General features: G+C 40.1%; 1 protein-coding gene across 1 annotated transcript in view; it reads right to left on the reverse strand.

Annotated features, from left to right (window-relative positions):
* Positions 1-11779: 11779 nt before the first annotated feature.
* Positions 11780-17534, reverse strand: part of LOC126395915 (potassium/sodium hyperpolarization-activated cyclic nucleotide-gated channel 1) — a 94233-nt gene continuing 88478 nt past the window's right edge. The window contains exon 8 of the mRNA XM_050053712.1: positions 11780-16244. Coding sequence (XP_049909669.1) covers positions 15148-16244 — 1097 coding nt within the window. The 3' untranslated portion in view covers positions 11780-15147. The remainder of the gene's footprint in view (positions 16245-17534) is intronic.

Genomic DNA, 17534 nt, shown 5'->3' on the forward strand with positions numbered 1-17534 from the left:
GTTATTTGATAACCACTATTTAAAAACACTTTGTAGGACCAAATAAATATTGACGCTGGGCAAGTAAATTTCGGCCCCACTTACCCAACTGGCCAAGTGAAAAAACACTAACGCTGAATCCTGGTAATGAAATGTTACTAACATTGAAGATACTACTGGAGCTTCAGAGGGAGCACTGTCGGGAGGGGTGTATTTGTTTGACATTTGAGTTCAGATATCAACAATCTTTCTCCAGAGTCATAGACTCCGCCTTTACTTTTAAGAATGTTTCAGTTTCAGTCGGTCCACACACGTTTTCATCTGCCATTTTTTTTTGTCTCGTCATTGAAGTCAAAAGCTTCACATATGCCATGATACGTTCTGCAAGTATGTTTCTTTGCACCCCATTGTACAAAAATGAAAATGTGCATTAAAACTGATGGATGGAAATACACTTTGAGCTCTGAGTTAGAGAGCAACTCTCCAAAATGTTCATCTCTGTGTGGCTGCACTGCTTAACTGTCCCACTTTGAAAATGGCCTCCTGTGAAGAGCAGACAGAGACCTCACAGAGCTAATCTTGATTGACTTTTCTGTTGCTATACAGACTTCAATATTGAGCTCAGCCCACGGAGGCGGCGCTCCTGCTGTGTCCTCTTTCAAGAAGATGCGTAATGAGTTGACTCCATTTCCACTGCAATGCATAATAACCTCTGACCTTTTGCTGTCCATATTAGTGTATGTAAATGGATGCAGCCTGAGCTAAATCAAGTCCAGTATGCCTCTGCAGAAGATTGTGTGATCAAGCTGTGAGATTCATGTTTAAAAGAAGTATGTTATGAGTATTGTACTTGTAGTGTGTGTCATGTCTAAGCGTATTTATTGATATAACAGTTTATAGACATGTCATTTGTCATACAGCTACAGACATGTGATGCCTTATAAGGAAGCATGTTTTTGAGAAGGCAGGTTCACAATATAAATGTTGCAAATCATTTGTATTCCCACCTATAGGTCAGAGAGTTCAAAGGGTCATAAACCTGACTTCAAAGAGACCAGCTGGTGTGTCTGTGGGTGTGTGTATGATTTGTAGACGACTGCACACAGAGACAAAGCAGCAGAGGAAGGCTGCTCTTGCATTCTAATCAGAGTCCAGTGTTTTGGCTCCCAGGAAGCTCTCACCCAACAGGCCAGGACATTGTGCATCTCATTAGTGCTTGCACAGATACCAAGTAAACACAAACACACACAGTGACCGAGCGAAATGAGTCTGACTCAGGACAGTGGGGGAAATATCGGATGTGAAAGGAGGTGGGTGACCGTGGGACAAACCAGGAAATGAGGTGACCCCTCTAAACACAGTCCACAATCAATCTCTGGACTGCTGTCAAAATGAAAACTGCATAAATATGACTAATTTCAGGTCGGAACATGTCAGAAATCACCTTGTGGATTACCATGGTTGTCGCTCCTTATGGGTGTGACCTTAACGTCGACACCTGAGGACGGTCGCTCAGTTCTTTAATATTACAAAATGTCTTGAGATGATTGTTTGAAATGAAATGCGACGGGGGGAAAGAAGTTAAGCTGACATTGATTCGACTGGCCTGATGAAATTCGATCACGAGGGACAGACAGGACACAAACTGAAGGCACTGCCTCTTTGTAAAGTGACAAGTGTTGCTGTGCATGCAGTCAGGAATTGCATGGAAAAATGATAAAAGAGGAGCATTTGGGCAGTTAGTAACATTGCATTGTATTAGAGGAATGTATATATAGAGCTAGAAAAGATGTGGGGCATAAAGGCAACATTGGTGCCAGTGGTGATGGGAGAACTCGGGGCTGTGACCCCAAAACTGGGAGAGTGGCTCCAGCAGATTCAAGGTACAAAATCTGAGGTCTCTGTCCAGAAGAGTGCAGTCCTGCTGTTAGCGGCTAGCGGCTAACAGCTAACAGCAGCGCAGTGATGCAAGGAGAGGGATGAGGATTCCGTCTCCCATGATGCTGCATATGCATGATCCTGCATTATGCTCAAAGAGTGGGACTTTGGGGCAACAGTAGCGTAATGGATAGTGCCGGCGCCCCATGTATAGAGGCGTTTACGAGAATAAGTCAGATTATTGGTGGAGGTAATAGTACACCAATGATGACATATTTATGAATGCAGACATCAACTTTTTGCAAATAAACAACTGAAAATGTTACACAATGTCCCTTTAAGGCAGCACACTGAGATGCCACCAAACCCAATAAAGTAGTGGGTGTGGGGTAAGCAGAGAAGCTCATTAAGCCTTTGATAAATGGTAAACTGTTGCCATATAAATCATAAGTTATGACCATTTGCTCCACAGATTCATTATAAAACATCTGAATGTAAATGTAATTAAATTTCATATCCATTATGTGTCAGGAGAACTCTCCACAGTGCATATTTTATTCCAAAGTGACTCCATGGCTGTTCTCTATCATTCTGTCCTTGGTATGATTTAACTTATGTGATTGCTGACCCCCAGTGCTGCAGGTTAAATAAACTGCTTTCATATGCAATCCTAAATAATTGAATCTACAGTATAGGATAACATCATTCTAAAGGACAAGCAAATTTAGTTGTAAGTCATTGTGTGGTCACACCAAGGTTAAAGCACATGTTCTTTTAATGTAACGCTGAGATTAAAACATGACAGAAATGCCGCACAGATGGTCTCATGCACGCACCTCAATCTATACCTGACTGAATATATTTCAACACAGAACCACAGAACAAATAAGCAATATTGTGGCCTCTTTTGTACAGATAATGTAAGGACGTAGATAACACATTTCTGGAAACATTAAAAATGTGGTGTCCAGGGTGACTGGGACATAAGGTCTACTAACTATACAGGGTTAATTTGCTCGCCTGCTGTAAAACCACATAATCAAAATTGCATGCCCTCATTAGTGTGTCAACATGTGGGTGGACGGGGCAAGCATCCAACAAGAAGTTGACTCTGCAACTTGAAGCCCCAAACAACAGCACTGGCCTCAATCAGGATTTGATTCATTCAGTCCAATAACATTTCAAAAGTCTACAAGAGCCACATGATAAGATTATTTTTATCCCTATTCAAGTTGGCGAAGGCAAACTGGAAGTTAGCTGCTGTGCCATGCTTGGACACTAGTATTTTTGCTCTATGGGCCCCACAGTGCAGCAGGTCTGTGTAATTTCATGCTGCTGAAATCAAGCCTTTTTGGGTTTTTGTATCACTAAACAACTTTCATAGGAATAAACAGGGGACCACCTCTCTTTATACATCATGTGCAACATATGAGTTGAGGAAAAATGACATAAGCTGTAGTCACTCATAAAATTGTCGTTGCTAATATGCTGCACAGATGGAAACATGATTATACTACAGCAAAAAAATCTGTAAAAAAAAACTATGCTGATAACATGGTACTATTTTTAGAATTAGGTAGTTTTTATTTTGTCCCATTCACCCAAACATGGTTTGGTGAATGGGAAAGCATGATTGTTGTTTATTGGGACAGTGCTGAAAGGCTTTGCTAATGAAGAACATTTACAACCTTGCAATCGAGAACCATTTTTTGTGCTCTGTATACTCAAGATTAGGTTTTTATTGATTTCTTAGAAATGCTTTATAAAAGTTGGATCTACTTGATCTTTATGATCACCTTCTTAACACAACTCTTCTCTTGCAAATATGTTAACACGTTTTCACACATTTTTCACACCCTCTTACAAACCAGGTAACACAGATCTTACAGAAAGACCCAAAACTCTATTGTATTAGCTGTGTAAAACAAATTCTAACTATTCACAGCTGAAAGAAATTAGGCTTTGTGCATAATTATGAACCACTAATGCACCTGTGTGAAACTCCTTTGCACAACTCTTCAATCAGCAATCAGTTGTTATCCATCTGTAAAAGATGCCACCTCTGTGTTGCTATTTGCAAGCATGGATCAAAGAGGCCAAAGGCACATGGAAATGAGTAATGCATGCAATAAGATGAATGAAGAAAACTTTCTCAGATAATCTATCTCTCTCATTTTTAAACAGTATTTTTAACACAGCATCTCAAAAAACAAACAAACATGGATGCTTCACACACAGATCTTTACAATCAGCACAGTTTCAAGGTCAGTACCCAAGATTAGAGTCACCAATTCAGTATCTGACCAAATATCTTCCCTCCTGTTTCTGAGTTATTAAGTTGAATGATGGTCAGAAAAGTGTTTTATGCAGAACATTATGATGTCACAGTGAAGCTGACCTTTGACCTTTTGGATATAAAATGTCATCACTTCATTATTTTATCCTATTAGACATTTATGTACAGTTTTATCATAATTAGCATATGAATTCTTGAGGTATGGCCAAAAACACGTTTTGTGAGGTCAAACTGACCTCGACCACAAAATTCTAATCGGTTTATTCTTCAGTCCAAGTGGATGTTTTTGTCAAATTTAAAGAAATTACCTTAAGGTGTCCTTGAGATATCATGCTCAAGAGAGTGAGACAGATGCCAGGTCACACTGACCTTGACCTCATCGCTCATCATTGGGTGGACATTTGTGCCAAATTTGAAGAAATCCCCTTGAGGCATTCTTGAGATATCATGTTCACAAGGATGGGATGTGCGGTTATACGGATGAACGGACAAACAATGACACAATGAGAAAATAATGCCTTGGGTAAAAAGTGCAGCTGCAGAGTGCAGCAGGGTTTGTTAGCTTAAGTAAAATAATCTTGGGAAAAATTAATACAAGTCATGCTTTGACTCATGCTTACTTGCCTTTTTTGGGCACACACTATAACTATGTTAAGTATCAACGAATGGCACAGGCATAAAGCACAAAGTAAAGTTTTGGCCTGAGTGTTACTGTTTCGAAAGGAGAAATGTGTTTAAACCGAAAGCAAACTTGTTGTTGTTCCTAACCTCTTTATGTATGCATACCCCTAATCCTCCTTAGAAATCTTCATGGACTAGCTGGATTTTGCTAAGGTGTGTTTTGCCAGCAAAAATAACTAAAACCCAACACTAAATTTACTCTCGACCTTTTGACCCATCCCGTACTAATCCTGGTTAATCTATTGCAGAGTTGAATGGCACTAGTGACACCTAACTAACCCCTAACCCTTGGACATTAAGCAGCTTTTTTTTACTTCAAATAAAGGGTTCATCTTCAGTATTACAGAAGTGTGTCATCTGTTTGACTCATTATTTGAATTTATGGGAGGAAAAGCTGGAAATTACAAAAACAACAACAAAAAAAATCATCCATTATTATCTTTCTGAGGGGCTTTGCATATTTTCTACAAATACTATGCCTTCTCGCAAACACATTTGCACATTTGTCAACCTTGAGTCACGGCTGGATCAGTGAGGGTCAAGCCTAAGCCTGTAACCCTATTTTAGTCTTATTTCAAAGGATAACCCTGACTAATCCTCACCGTATACATGCAAGCCTGTAAGAGAGGTCAGCTAAGTAACGTATGAAAGGGAGTGACAGATGAAGGGATGTAGGGATGAGAGACTTTTTGTTTTAATTATGTTGACAGGTGCACCCTGGGAGTTAGGCCCACTAATGCATTCATGACGACCTGGTGAGACATCACAGTTCCCCTGAAATAACCTGGACAATCCATGAACTGACTCAGGATGGCACAATGAACAAAGACTGTACTGTAGTTAAAATATTATACAAGTGAAAGTTGTTGTCTTTGTTGTGTTGACAGTTGGCAGTTTTTATGTTATCCAAGGTAACAACCAGCAACTAGATAATAACTTGTTCTGCTTTTAATAATACAATAAAGTTATGGACGTCACTCACCCTGGTTGGCTCATCTCTCCTCCCCTCCAGTTGACTTCGGCAGCTTACACTTTGTGGCGGTCCTGGACATTTTGGTGCCCTAAGCATCAACCTCTCTACCTCCTTTATCTCAGAATAAGAAGCCCACCCATCCCAGGCACAAGGATGAATGCAGTCATGTAGTCAAACTGCACCAAACTGGGTGCAAATAAACAGTTTTATTACTGTGCTGTTGTCAGTGTTCACAAATTAGAATGATAGACACAGAAATAACAGAGGGGAAATTATGAATAGAATTTCACATGACAGTAAATAGATATTTGGTAGATATTAAAACATCACACCCATGCCACAAAAACAAATTCTGCTAGAACTGCACTATGACTCTGAATCAGGTTGTTTTTTTATAGGGGGTAATAATGTTGGCTGTGGTTCCATTACCAGTGTGCAAGCACGCTAATCAGTCCATTCATTCACCCCATTAGGGCGAGCTATCTCTATAATTAAACACAAGTTGAGCAGTTTTACCAGCTGAATGGAAGATGAATGGATGTGCTTTGTTCCTGCTGAGCACTGTAACTCGCAGAACGGTAACGCAGATTTAGAAAAGTCCACACATCTTTTTTTTCCAGCGCTTTCAACCACATCCTGTCAGACAGTCACATCATCTTTGACAGATTTAGATAGACAAGCACCCATCACGTAGTATGAGACGTAAGTTTCAAGCTTCAGTCTGTGATGACAACTGAGGAAACTCTTACTGAAGAAGATCATGAAAATTTGGTTGAAAGTTATGCTCATTTAAAAAGCTAGTAAGTCGACCTTGAGTTAAAAGAAGAAATGACCCTTTGTATGTCAATTACTCACCCTGTGTTACTCTGAAATTGTGAGGAAAACTTGCATGCCTTCGGTGGACAAAGAATCCAAAAACAGAGACTATTCTTGATGAAGTAATCGGTGGCCGCATTAAACAAAAGCAAAATTATATAAAAACACCTGTTTACAAACTCTCACACAACTCATGCAGTATAATCCAAGTCTCATTTAACCAGTCATATGCTCAGAACTTTCCAACAGGGAACTGAACTAAAAGTGAAACTTATCTATGCTCTCTTCAAAGCAAGACTCCATTGACAAAATCAGTAATTTTACCTCACTGAACACAGGAGCTGCTGGTTTACTGCTGCCTCGATCAGTTTGTTTGTGTTATTATTATTGTGTTATTTGCTCAGTACTTTCTAAACAAACAGCCCTTTCTGATGGGAAAGTTAACGGGAAGTGAAATTTATCAGGGCTCTCTTCAAAGCCAGACTCCATTGACAAAAACGGTAAATCTTTCTGTGCTAAACTCAGGAGCTGCTGGTCTACTGCTGCTTTGATAAGTAGTCAGTTTGTGTCATTGTGTGACTTTGGTCAATCTGAACCAACTCTTTAAAACACCAAAGTCACACAATAACACAAACAAACCTCCAATCGAGGCAGCAGACCAACAGCTCCCATGTTCGATGAGGCAAAATTACTGTTTTTGTCAATGGAGTCTGGCTTTGAAGAGAGCATAGCTGAGTTTCACTTTCCATTAATTTCCCTGTCAGAATGGGTTAGGGTGTGGGGAGTACTGAGCATGCACCTTGGTAAATGTGACTTAAATGACACTGCCTGACTTGTGTGAGAGTTTGTAAACAGATGATTTGATATAGTTTTGCTGTTGTTAAATGTGGACCCCTTTTTATACTCCAATTCATCAAGAATTTTCTCCTGTTTTTGTACTCTTCGTCCACCAGAGGCATGCATAAACAAATTCGCTGTAACAAAGGGGAAGCAGCTGTTATACAAATGATCTTTGTATAACAAAGACCTTTAAGGTTAGTTTTAAGACCATATGAAATTTGATCACTCTCAGCTATAAGCAGCTCTAAGACTAAAGATGCTTCACATACTTACTTTGTTTCAGTCTATAAACAGTATATCGCAGTGTAACAGTATAAGTATTTTTCTATAATGACATGGATATCAATATATTCTCAATATTTATTAATATTACATTACTGTAAAGGTGATCTCTCAGGTAACGATGCTCCTGTGATGATAGCTTTTGTAAACAAACTTTGGTTGTCTTCTTAAGTCACATGAACACATGCTAAAAAATTCATCTCCCCCTGAGTACAATTACTCACATTTAATGAAGCATAAATGCCTAATGGAGGGCAGTGTGTCTCTGATAACGGAGCCACAGATCAACTGAAGCATGCGTCACCCTGGTGTAACCCCTGTGAGCGCGGCTTTCAAAAGGTAACCGCAAACCACCACTGCAATTTGAGCTGTGCTCAGTTTGAAATTGGGAGTGAAGAGACAGATAGCCGTGTGTGAAATACTCATTCATGAAATTTCATAAAAAGTGTTATGTGTGATATTTGTTTTGATGACAAATATCTGTAAATGTTACAGTGTTGCACATTAGGGCTGCAAATAACAAGTATTTCTAATGAATGATTAATCTGATGATCGTTTAGAATAATCAACTGATCGTTTTGTCGATTAAATGTCAGATAGTAGTGAAAAATGCTCATTTTAATTCGAGGTGACATCTTCAGATGACTTGTTTTGTCTCACCAACAGCAGGAAACGCAAAGATGTTCAGTTCACTAACTTGTATGACAAAGAAAGCTATCAAATCCAGATATGTAAGCTGCTGGGATACTTGAGTGTATAAACTCAAAATAGTTGCAGGTTAATTTTATGTCAATAAAAAAAATCAATTAAACAGCTAATCTTTACAGCTCTCCTGAAATGCAATCAAAAATCTATGTCACTTTATTATATCAAGGTTCAGTTAGTAACTGCTCCCATCTATCAGTACATAGTCATGCAGAGAAGTCTGTCTTTTGTATGACGACTTTATGACTGATAACTGGATTGAGGGTAATGAATGGAAATCCCTGGTGGCCCTATGGAGCGATTTTTCACCTCGCCTGTAACTGCTGACAGACACTATTCCTGAATACTCTATGACCCTCTCTATCACTGCTGCATCTCTGAAATCATTTCTCCATTTTCTCCCTCAATCAAACCGTAAATTAGTAAAAGTGGCTGTCTTCATACAACAAACCAGGGTGGGACCTGGTCATTGTTTTGCAAGTCACAAGTAAGTTTTAAGTCATTGCACTCAAGTCCCAAGTCCTAAAATTTGAGTTTCAAGTCCTGAACAAGTCACAATGCACCCTTCACCAAAATGCCACTTTAATCTTACAGAAATCATGAGTGCTTTTTTAAAATTTGTAGTTATTTGTTAAAACAAGTGCAACTGAACTTTATCATGAAAAAGTAGTGCTGACTCTGCCCATTTGTGACACACAGCACAATTAGCTCATAGCACCCACATTACCTCTTTAATTATGTTAATATTTGCCTCAACTTCTTACCGCCTTCTTTGTGTAACTTCAAAAGACAAAAGAAGATAGAAGTTGTAGCGTCTCTGTAATTTTCGACCCTCATGTTTAGCATACTGCAATTTCTTTTTTGTTGAAAACCGCATGGATTTTGTACATGAACAAAATTATTGTTGGTATCGTGTTCTCCAACTGGTGCTCAGTAAGGTAATGTTATTTCAACATAGTTCACCCCTGTAGCTTGACTGGTTCAAATAACATGGATCTGGGAAATTAAGTGTCGACTTGCTGGGAATTAATGGCGTTAATGTTAGTTGATTCAGATAATGAGGTGAAATAAACAGATTCTTGGTGGGTTTGGGGTTATGGGTTTAGAGAGCAAATGTTCCGTGGTTGTTTTGGTGTCTTGGTTGTGATAAAAAAAACAATAAAAATTATTAAATAAATTAACTGATTCGTGGTACACTTAAAAAAAATGAATAAATTATACTTTATAAACTTTCAACACATTCTCACTCCGACCTCGTCACATATTGACATTTTTGTCATGGACTTTCCACGTCTAGATACGACATGAAAGGTACGCTGGGTGCGTTGGTTACTGACGTTCTGGGACGCTGTGTCAAGTTCTGCCTGTAACTTGCATTGTCTCAGGAAATTTACCGTTTACATGCAGTCTCTTTCAAAATAAACGCACTACATCAGTACAACAACACAAATTTTAGGTTTTTTTTCCTACAACAACCAACGCTCATGGTTGGGTTTAGGCAATAAAAGCATGTGGTTAGGGTTCGGAAAAACGAACAGGGTCTGGCTTTAGAATCTTATGGGACGTGAACACCGCTCTCTCGGGTGAAAGTCAGTGTTTGTCGGGCCCAACCGCCTCACTCGGACTTTCGCCGCCTTAACATTCGTCCTTGTCCCGCCACGTTTCCCCCTGACACTGCTGGGTGCCGTTGAAATATAACAGGAACCGGCCATGTATCATGCCAACGTTAAAGGACACCTGTTTTCATTGGTTTCTGATGTTGCAAGTCAGTGCCCAAGTGCCGGATTTTGATGACTTTGGAGTGAGATCAGGCTCAACCTTTTAGGCTTTGGGGAATGTATCAAGTATTTTCAGATCAAAAGGCTGTAGTCAAAGTGAAGTCACGAGTTTTTGACGGTAAAGTCCGAGTCCAGTTGCAAGTCTTTTTTTATTTTGTCAAGTTGAGTCTAAAGTCATCAAATTTGTGACCCAAGTCCAAGTCACGTGACTCAGGTCCACACCTCTGCACGACACACTGTGTTGATGCTGACAATAGAACGACACACACTCGTTTTTAAATGACAATATGTCTTTTATTTTCTATATTTTAAAGGTTTATTATTTACAAACAAAATAAACAAAAAAAAAATCAAAAAGATTTTTTGACAAACACTGTTTGTCTGCATATTGTTGTAAGAAAGTTTACATTTACCTTTCTTGCGTCTGTATCAAGTAACCAACTGACAGTTCTTTTTCCTCTAAGCCTTGGATTACAGAAATGAGCTGAACAATGACCATGTGAGTGGGCTCTAAGAGGACCCAGCAGCTCGCCGTAGCTCCTGCCCCTCTCGCTCTCCACTGCGCACATCATCAGTAAACATATGAAACCTGCGGTCGTCAAAACCAAATAAGTATTTGGTTTGTCCTCTCTGGGCATTATTATTCTCAGTTCCTTTTTGCATCTCTTCTGTTTTTCCTCAAACCAACAAAACAACAAACAAAAAGAAATATACAAATATATGTGCTGGTTTGTTGAGAGTCTCTATACTGCTAATATGTAAGCTCATTAGTTTGTGTTGTACATCACCATTAATGCCCATTCCAGTATGTTAGTTGTGATAGTGAAAAAAGCACATAGTTGGGAAGCTCTCCCTCCAAAGGCAAGTATCAAAAACAGCACAAAGCAACAGTGCTGCTGCTATCCATCTTGACTGTGTACTAGTTCCTATACACTATGGCATATTCACGATTAAGCGCTCTTCGTTGCAAATAGAACACCCCCCCCTCTCATTTAGAACCTCATACAGGATCAGGGCAGCACAAATTCACGGGGATGTCGCTCCCTTACTAACTTCTTCAACATCTATAACCTAGCTGCAAGAATCTGTACCTTCTTCTTTTTATTAGTAAATCAGAAAGTGCAATTTAAAACAAAGACAATGAATGTTTCGCTTTGGCCAGTTTCCTTCCACACATCAATATTCAACCCAAACATTAGTGGCTAGCTACAAAGAAAGGTATAAAGGTGCTCCAATTTTACACAATGTCTCATTGAGCGTGATATTACTGCTAAAGATTGCACTTTTTCCTTTTTTTTTTTTTTTTTTTAAACTGTACATGACCTCAATAAATATTCTATATAGCTTGACCGAGAATGTTAGAAAAAACCTGCCTCTAGAAGTTCACATTGTAAGTAAAGATACCAATTGGATAAACTTGAGACATTTGGCCATCGTCGCGTACTCCTTTCCTGTCTAAAAACACTGAGACATAGAACACATAGAATATAGTAAGAATGAATGCGCAGTTGTGTGCAGAAGTGCCCCCCCCCCCCCCCCCCCCCNGCCCCCCCCCCTCCCCCGAACGCACCGAGCTCACACTCATAACAAAGGATGGAACATGGCTATAGTTTAGGCACAAATACTTAAGAATGTCCATGTGAAAAAGTCAATGCTTCTGTTCACACACAGATAAAACGTCTAGGCAGACAGACAATGAACAAAACATAATCTAACATTACATTTAACGTCAACATTTTTGAGATAGTATCTTTTTAAGTATTTGTGACAGTGCATGCTTTCATGACATTTGGTGGGTTGACTGTATTGGTACACTATCGACACAATCTGTAGCGAGGACTTGTAATCTTTTTAAAACGGCATCTCAGAGGGCTTAGTCACTTTGAACTGATGGGATGTTCGGCGCCATGAAAACTATGACTCTCTACGGACATTCTGCACGACTGGCAGCAGAGTACTTTGTCACGTTTGACTCGCTGTGCGAAGACTGCAGGAAGGCCTCGTGCACACATCTACTGTATGTGCAGGGAGATGACCTGTAAGCCGTAATGGCTGGCTTATTTTAGTCGAGTCATGAAATACTTTTATTACTGTAAGATTAAAATATTCAAAATAGCTCTTATCCTTTTGGACAGAGTCACAATATTCTGGCTTGACCTTGCTTCCCTGCCTCAACATCAGTCCAGGTCAGTTTAGAGTACCTAAGCCCACAGAATGGATTTACATGAGACAGAAACCTTAATGCAAACCAGCAATTCTTTATCTGACTTGCAGCAGCACAAAAACACCTCTTGCTGAAAATGTACCTCTCTGCACATTTGAGTGACGTCTTTAACCTAAAGTGTATGAGCTGATAGTGTCGTGCCAGGCTCTTCAACTACAGTTAGTGTGATATGACAGCGTACAGTACAGTTTTATTCAAGAAGCAGCTGAAAAAAAGGTGTGATGAATAAAAAAATGTGGGTCTCATTAACGCCCTCGAATGATATATTTCATAAAATGATCAGCCCCTCCAGGATGTTGCCATCTAAAAAAATGAATGACTCCTGTGCAACCTTGAAATTGTGTCCATTCACTGCAACTTAATAACTAATAATTTAAAATGGGTAAAATCTCATTTCATTGTAGAGCTGTACGCAGTGTATTGATTTGCTCCGCCCCTCCTTGCCCCTCTGTTATGCTGTGTTCACACTACAGGCGATACAGGTTACAGGTCATTTTCAATGGAAGCCGACATGAAGCCACAAACTGACACCCGACATTTGTCACTGTGGACGTGCTAGAAATTGAATCTGAGCTGGCCTAAACTTTAATCAGCACACCAATGATGCAGTCATATGGTTTGTCTCTAGCTGTGGTGCTGTGTTAAATAGTTTAGTTAGCTGATGCTAACAGGAACAGGGGACAGCGATTCAAAGAGAGCTAGCGGTGAAATTTAACGTTAAAATGGGGCTCAAACACTGATGAAACGCACAGGTATTTTTTTGACTAAATATAGTTGTCGCTTGTAGTGTGAGCACAGCATTACTATGTCTCTCACTTTCTGTTTATCATGAGACTGCTGCTGCAGGAGTGTGAGCTCCATGCCTGGAGCACACACACACAGTGACAGGGCTAACTGTTAGCATCACCGTTGTTATCCAATGGTTATTAATGGGTCAAGACATTGAGATTGAGATTTTTTGGACCATTTTATATTTTTTTATATTAGCGGTTGGCGCTGTGTTAGCTCGTGCTAAGATGTCAGAGAGAGCAAGAAGACAGCAGCTCACAAAAGTTTAAGGGGTACGGCAGATAGATTCCTAATATATGAGTAATTTTCACTTGCATCAGAAATTTCCCAACAAAAAGACTGAAAACATCAGAAATGCATCGCCTTTTTTTTTTTTTTTTTTTTTTTTTTTGAAAAGCTGCCCTGTAATTAGGCATTTTAGACCACAAATCCCAAAAAACGCCACAAAATCCTGGAGGGACTGAATTAATCAGTTTGACTGTGAAGAAAAGAATCATTCCCAAAATGATCCTCAGCAGTTTTTGGAAATGAGGCGATTAGAGAAGACACTTCCAATAGGATGACTTTGAAATCAAGATGACTATCGTTGATAAATATTGTATATGTTCACTTGATGTAAAATCAAAACCTACACTGGGGCTAGGAATAGTATACAGAGAGAGAGGGATTCTTCAATGTCCTCCGATCGGGCATTTCTCAGCATCAAGTAGTGCTAGCTATTGCATTAAGGTTTGTTCATCTCTTATGAAACATATGTATTTTGTCACTAAACCTTTTTCGCGTATAGATGATATCCAGGTTCCTGATAGAAGTAAGACATTGTTATGATAGAGAATGCACCACACAGTATCTGTAAATACTAGATCTACAAAACTATTTACAGCACACATATAGGTAATCTTTATGTCACAGTCTATTGCATAATGGTGATAATCTTTAGTTTATAAATATTATAAATATACACAGAATTTTTAAGCAACATTACGTAACATCTCAGCCATCTGAAATCAGAAATAGAAAACAATAGCATCCATCCATATCTTGCTCCACACTCCATTCTCCTCGAAAAAAAGAAAACAAAGAAAGCAGCATTTCTATTATCTATTCCCTTTGGACCCATAACACTGTCATGGTTCGTATGTGAGCCGCTGTGGGGATATAGTGGCTCAGCATACTGTATTTGTGTTGCAGAGAGCAACATAACACTTAGTTACAGTATCTGTGTTGGTTTCTGAAATGAAGGGTTCAGGAAACTGGTGTGAGATTCATTCATGAGTGTGTGCTTTTTGAGATTATTTGTCAGAGTTACTTGCATGTATAATTCCACAGTGGTGCCTAAAGCTGCTTAATAGGAGAAGACGATTTTTCTCTTTCTTAATGGTACAAAAAAAAGAAAAGAAATATATGTCATTGTCAGAATCCACAATGCATTCCAGTTTAAAAAAAAAAAAAAAGCAAAAAGAAAATAAATTAAAAAAACTTCATACATTGTATATAATTCTTTATATTTCTCAGAAAGGAAGACTCATGTTTATACTACAGCTTTTTAAATTGCCATCGCCAAATATTCTAGTTGGATTTTACACACGCGGTCACATGCACACACTCTCACACACCCATACACACAGCAGTATATATATATACATATATGTATATATATATATGGCGTCAAAGAAAAGAGAGATGTATCTGTATAATATACATTCTTAAGTTTAGGGAGACAATGTGTCTAAAATATAATACAAGGGCTTGTATGTACAGGGTTTCTATGAGGTTATTTTAGAAGAAAACTGGAGAGAAACAAAAATGCTGAAGTTCCTCATCTTTATCTCTTTTGTTGTATCTCCGTTTTTAAAAATGAATTGAAACATATTTAAGTTTAAAAAATGAAAAGGGAAAAATGGGATCATAAATTTGATGCAAAACGCATTTTGTCTTGCTCAGTCTCTGTACTGCTCAGGACAGAATCTCTCCTAGATCCGGGGGATTCCCTGTGCTGGGTTGAGGACGATGATGCTGCCGCCACCGCTGCTGCCGCTGCTGCTGCCGCCGCAGCCGAGCGCACCGGGGGCAAGGCTCCTGACGACATCTGCCGGAATAAGTTGACACGCTGGGGCACTGTGGTGCGGATGCCGCTCTGCAGATTCATTCCCTGGATCCCTGCCGCCGTTGGTGGCACGATGGAGGCCAGAGAGTCTCCTGAGGCTGGGTGCACTCTGGGCCCCAGAGATGTGTCATGTGGCAGTGATGGTTGGGAGGCCGATAAATGTCTGACATCTCGACTCAAGCTGCCCGACTGCAGGGCCTGTGTGCTCTTGTGGACTTCTCCCCGCTGAGGCGAAGGGACCTGCTGCTGCTGCTGCTGAGGTGACGGCTGCTGCTGCTGCGCTGCAGAGGCTGTGGCTGCAGTTGTTGCAGCAGGCTGCTGGGCGAGCTGCTGCTGCGTGGGTAGAGATGGTTGAGCCATGGGCTGCTGGATAAGCGACAGCTGGGAGGCTGTACGCGAGCCGTACTGGAAGCTCCGGCTAGCCAGAGGGGTCTGAACGGGCGGACTACACATAGCAGCCGTGAAGGAGCAGGGCGACATGATGGCTCCTTGCTGCTGTGGGTTGATTGAGGATGAATTCAGGTTGCCGTGGGAAAGACTGGGAGGAGGGTAAACCCCCTGCGCTGCAACAGCGGCAGCGGCAGCGGCTGGCAGCATGCGGGCAGCAGAGGCATTGGCAATAGCTGAAGCACTGTAGGTCATGGGGACAGAGGACTGCTGGAGCTGATTGGTGCTGAAGGCAGTGGGGAAGGGAGGCTGGGCTGGCGAGTTAATGATGGAGTTTCCTGACATTGGTGTTGAGTTCATCCCGGTGACTGACTGCTTGCGGTCCACCATCATCACCATCTCCCTGTCCTGACGGATAATCTGCTTCAATATCTCGTTCTCCTGCGTGTTGAAAACGCCGGCGTTCAGATCCTTCTGGAACTTCTGCAGCAGCAAAGAGTTCTTCTTCCCTGTTGGGGTGCAGTCAGGAGAGGTGAGCACATACAGCCATGGCAAACTTTGGTTGCCCTGAACCACAGGAAAAGGGCAGGATTCAGGACAGTAATTATAAAGATGCAGCTTGCACATTTCAGCAGCAAAACTTGAGCTTTTTTTTTCTGTCACCACATTTTCAACAGAGAAGATTCATCCTCTCGATTCCTCTAATTTCACTCAACTAATTTCAACTCTTACAAGCTGCATCTTTTCACGTCCACTCATGTTTCTCATATTGAATATAAAGTGTAAAAGACACTGAATGGTAATGACTATGGGAAATACACAGTTTGGAAGGAGTGAAGGACACATAAGGAGACAAAGATTACTGAAAGTGTGACGTGGTAGCGTAGACTGTGAAGGTGCTGATGTGGACGATGAGACACAGAAGAATACTGATGAATTGTACCCACACGTCACGTTACTGGACAGCTTTTGTCGAAGAAATGACAAAAAAGTCTAGACTCTAAGAATAAATTTAAAGCCACAGACTAGTTAAATCACAGTAACAGCTCTGCTAAGACACATCACAAGGACAATTAGAGGTATTCAATTTATGAACGAGGTGACAATAAAAACAAGTAAAGAAAGAGACAAAGATCTATTCCTAACACACTACCACAGAGGGTACAGATTGTAAATATCCTTATTCATTAAATACCTTAATGGAAAACTAAACTCATCTTACCACAGAATGCTGTTATCTTTGAAATATGCATGGAACTCTCTCAAGATCGTTGTTCAAATTACACTTATTTGTTATAGTTTAGAGTGAATTTGTCAGCAAAATTAAATAATAACACATTTTTATTTGATACAGGGGAAAAAAAGGTTTTAAAAGTGCTTTCTTTCAGCTCTTTAAAGGGCATTTTGAGCCCACAGGCCTGCAAATCTTTCCCAGCCTGTCACAAGTCATGAACCGTGATAATAAAAGCTTGACAGATGGCTTCTTTAAACACCGACCACTTTTGTGGCTTTGGGAGTTAGGGAGCAAAACTGTGGTAAAATGCTAAGTGGTACTAAAAACATGATAGATGTCTTGAAACTGGTCTTTTGTAGAAAGAATCGCCACATTTGACACTATTAATAAAAAAGAATTTAATGTATTTAACATATTTACTTTGAATGACTGCGTCCAAATTTATTTAGAGGATGTGTTTCCTGTAATTACTGTTGACCTTGTGTATCGACAGGCTGTGAAGCGTTACTTGTCGGTAAAGAAGACAGAGTTGACTTTTAGTGGGCTGAAGGCTTTAGCCACAGTC

This window comes from Epinephelus moara, chromosome 9, assembly GCF_006386435.1.
Source record: "Epinephelus moara isolate mb chromosome 9, YSFRI_EMoa_1.0, whole genome shotgun sequence".
NCBI lineage: Eukaryota > Metazoa > Chordata > Actinopteri > Perciformes > Serranidae > Epinephelus > Epinephelus moara.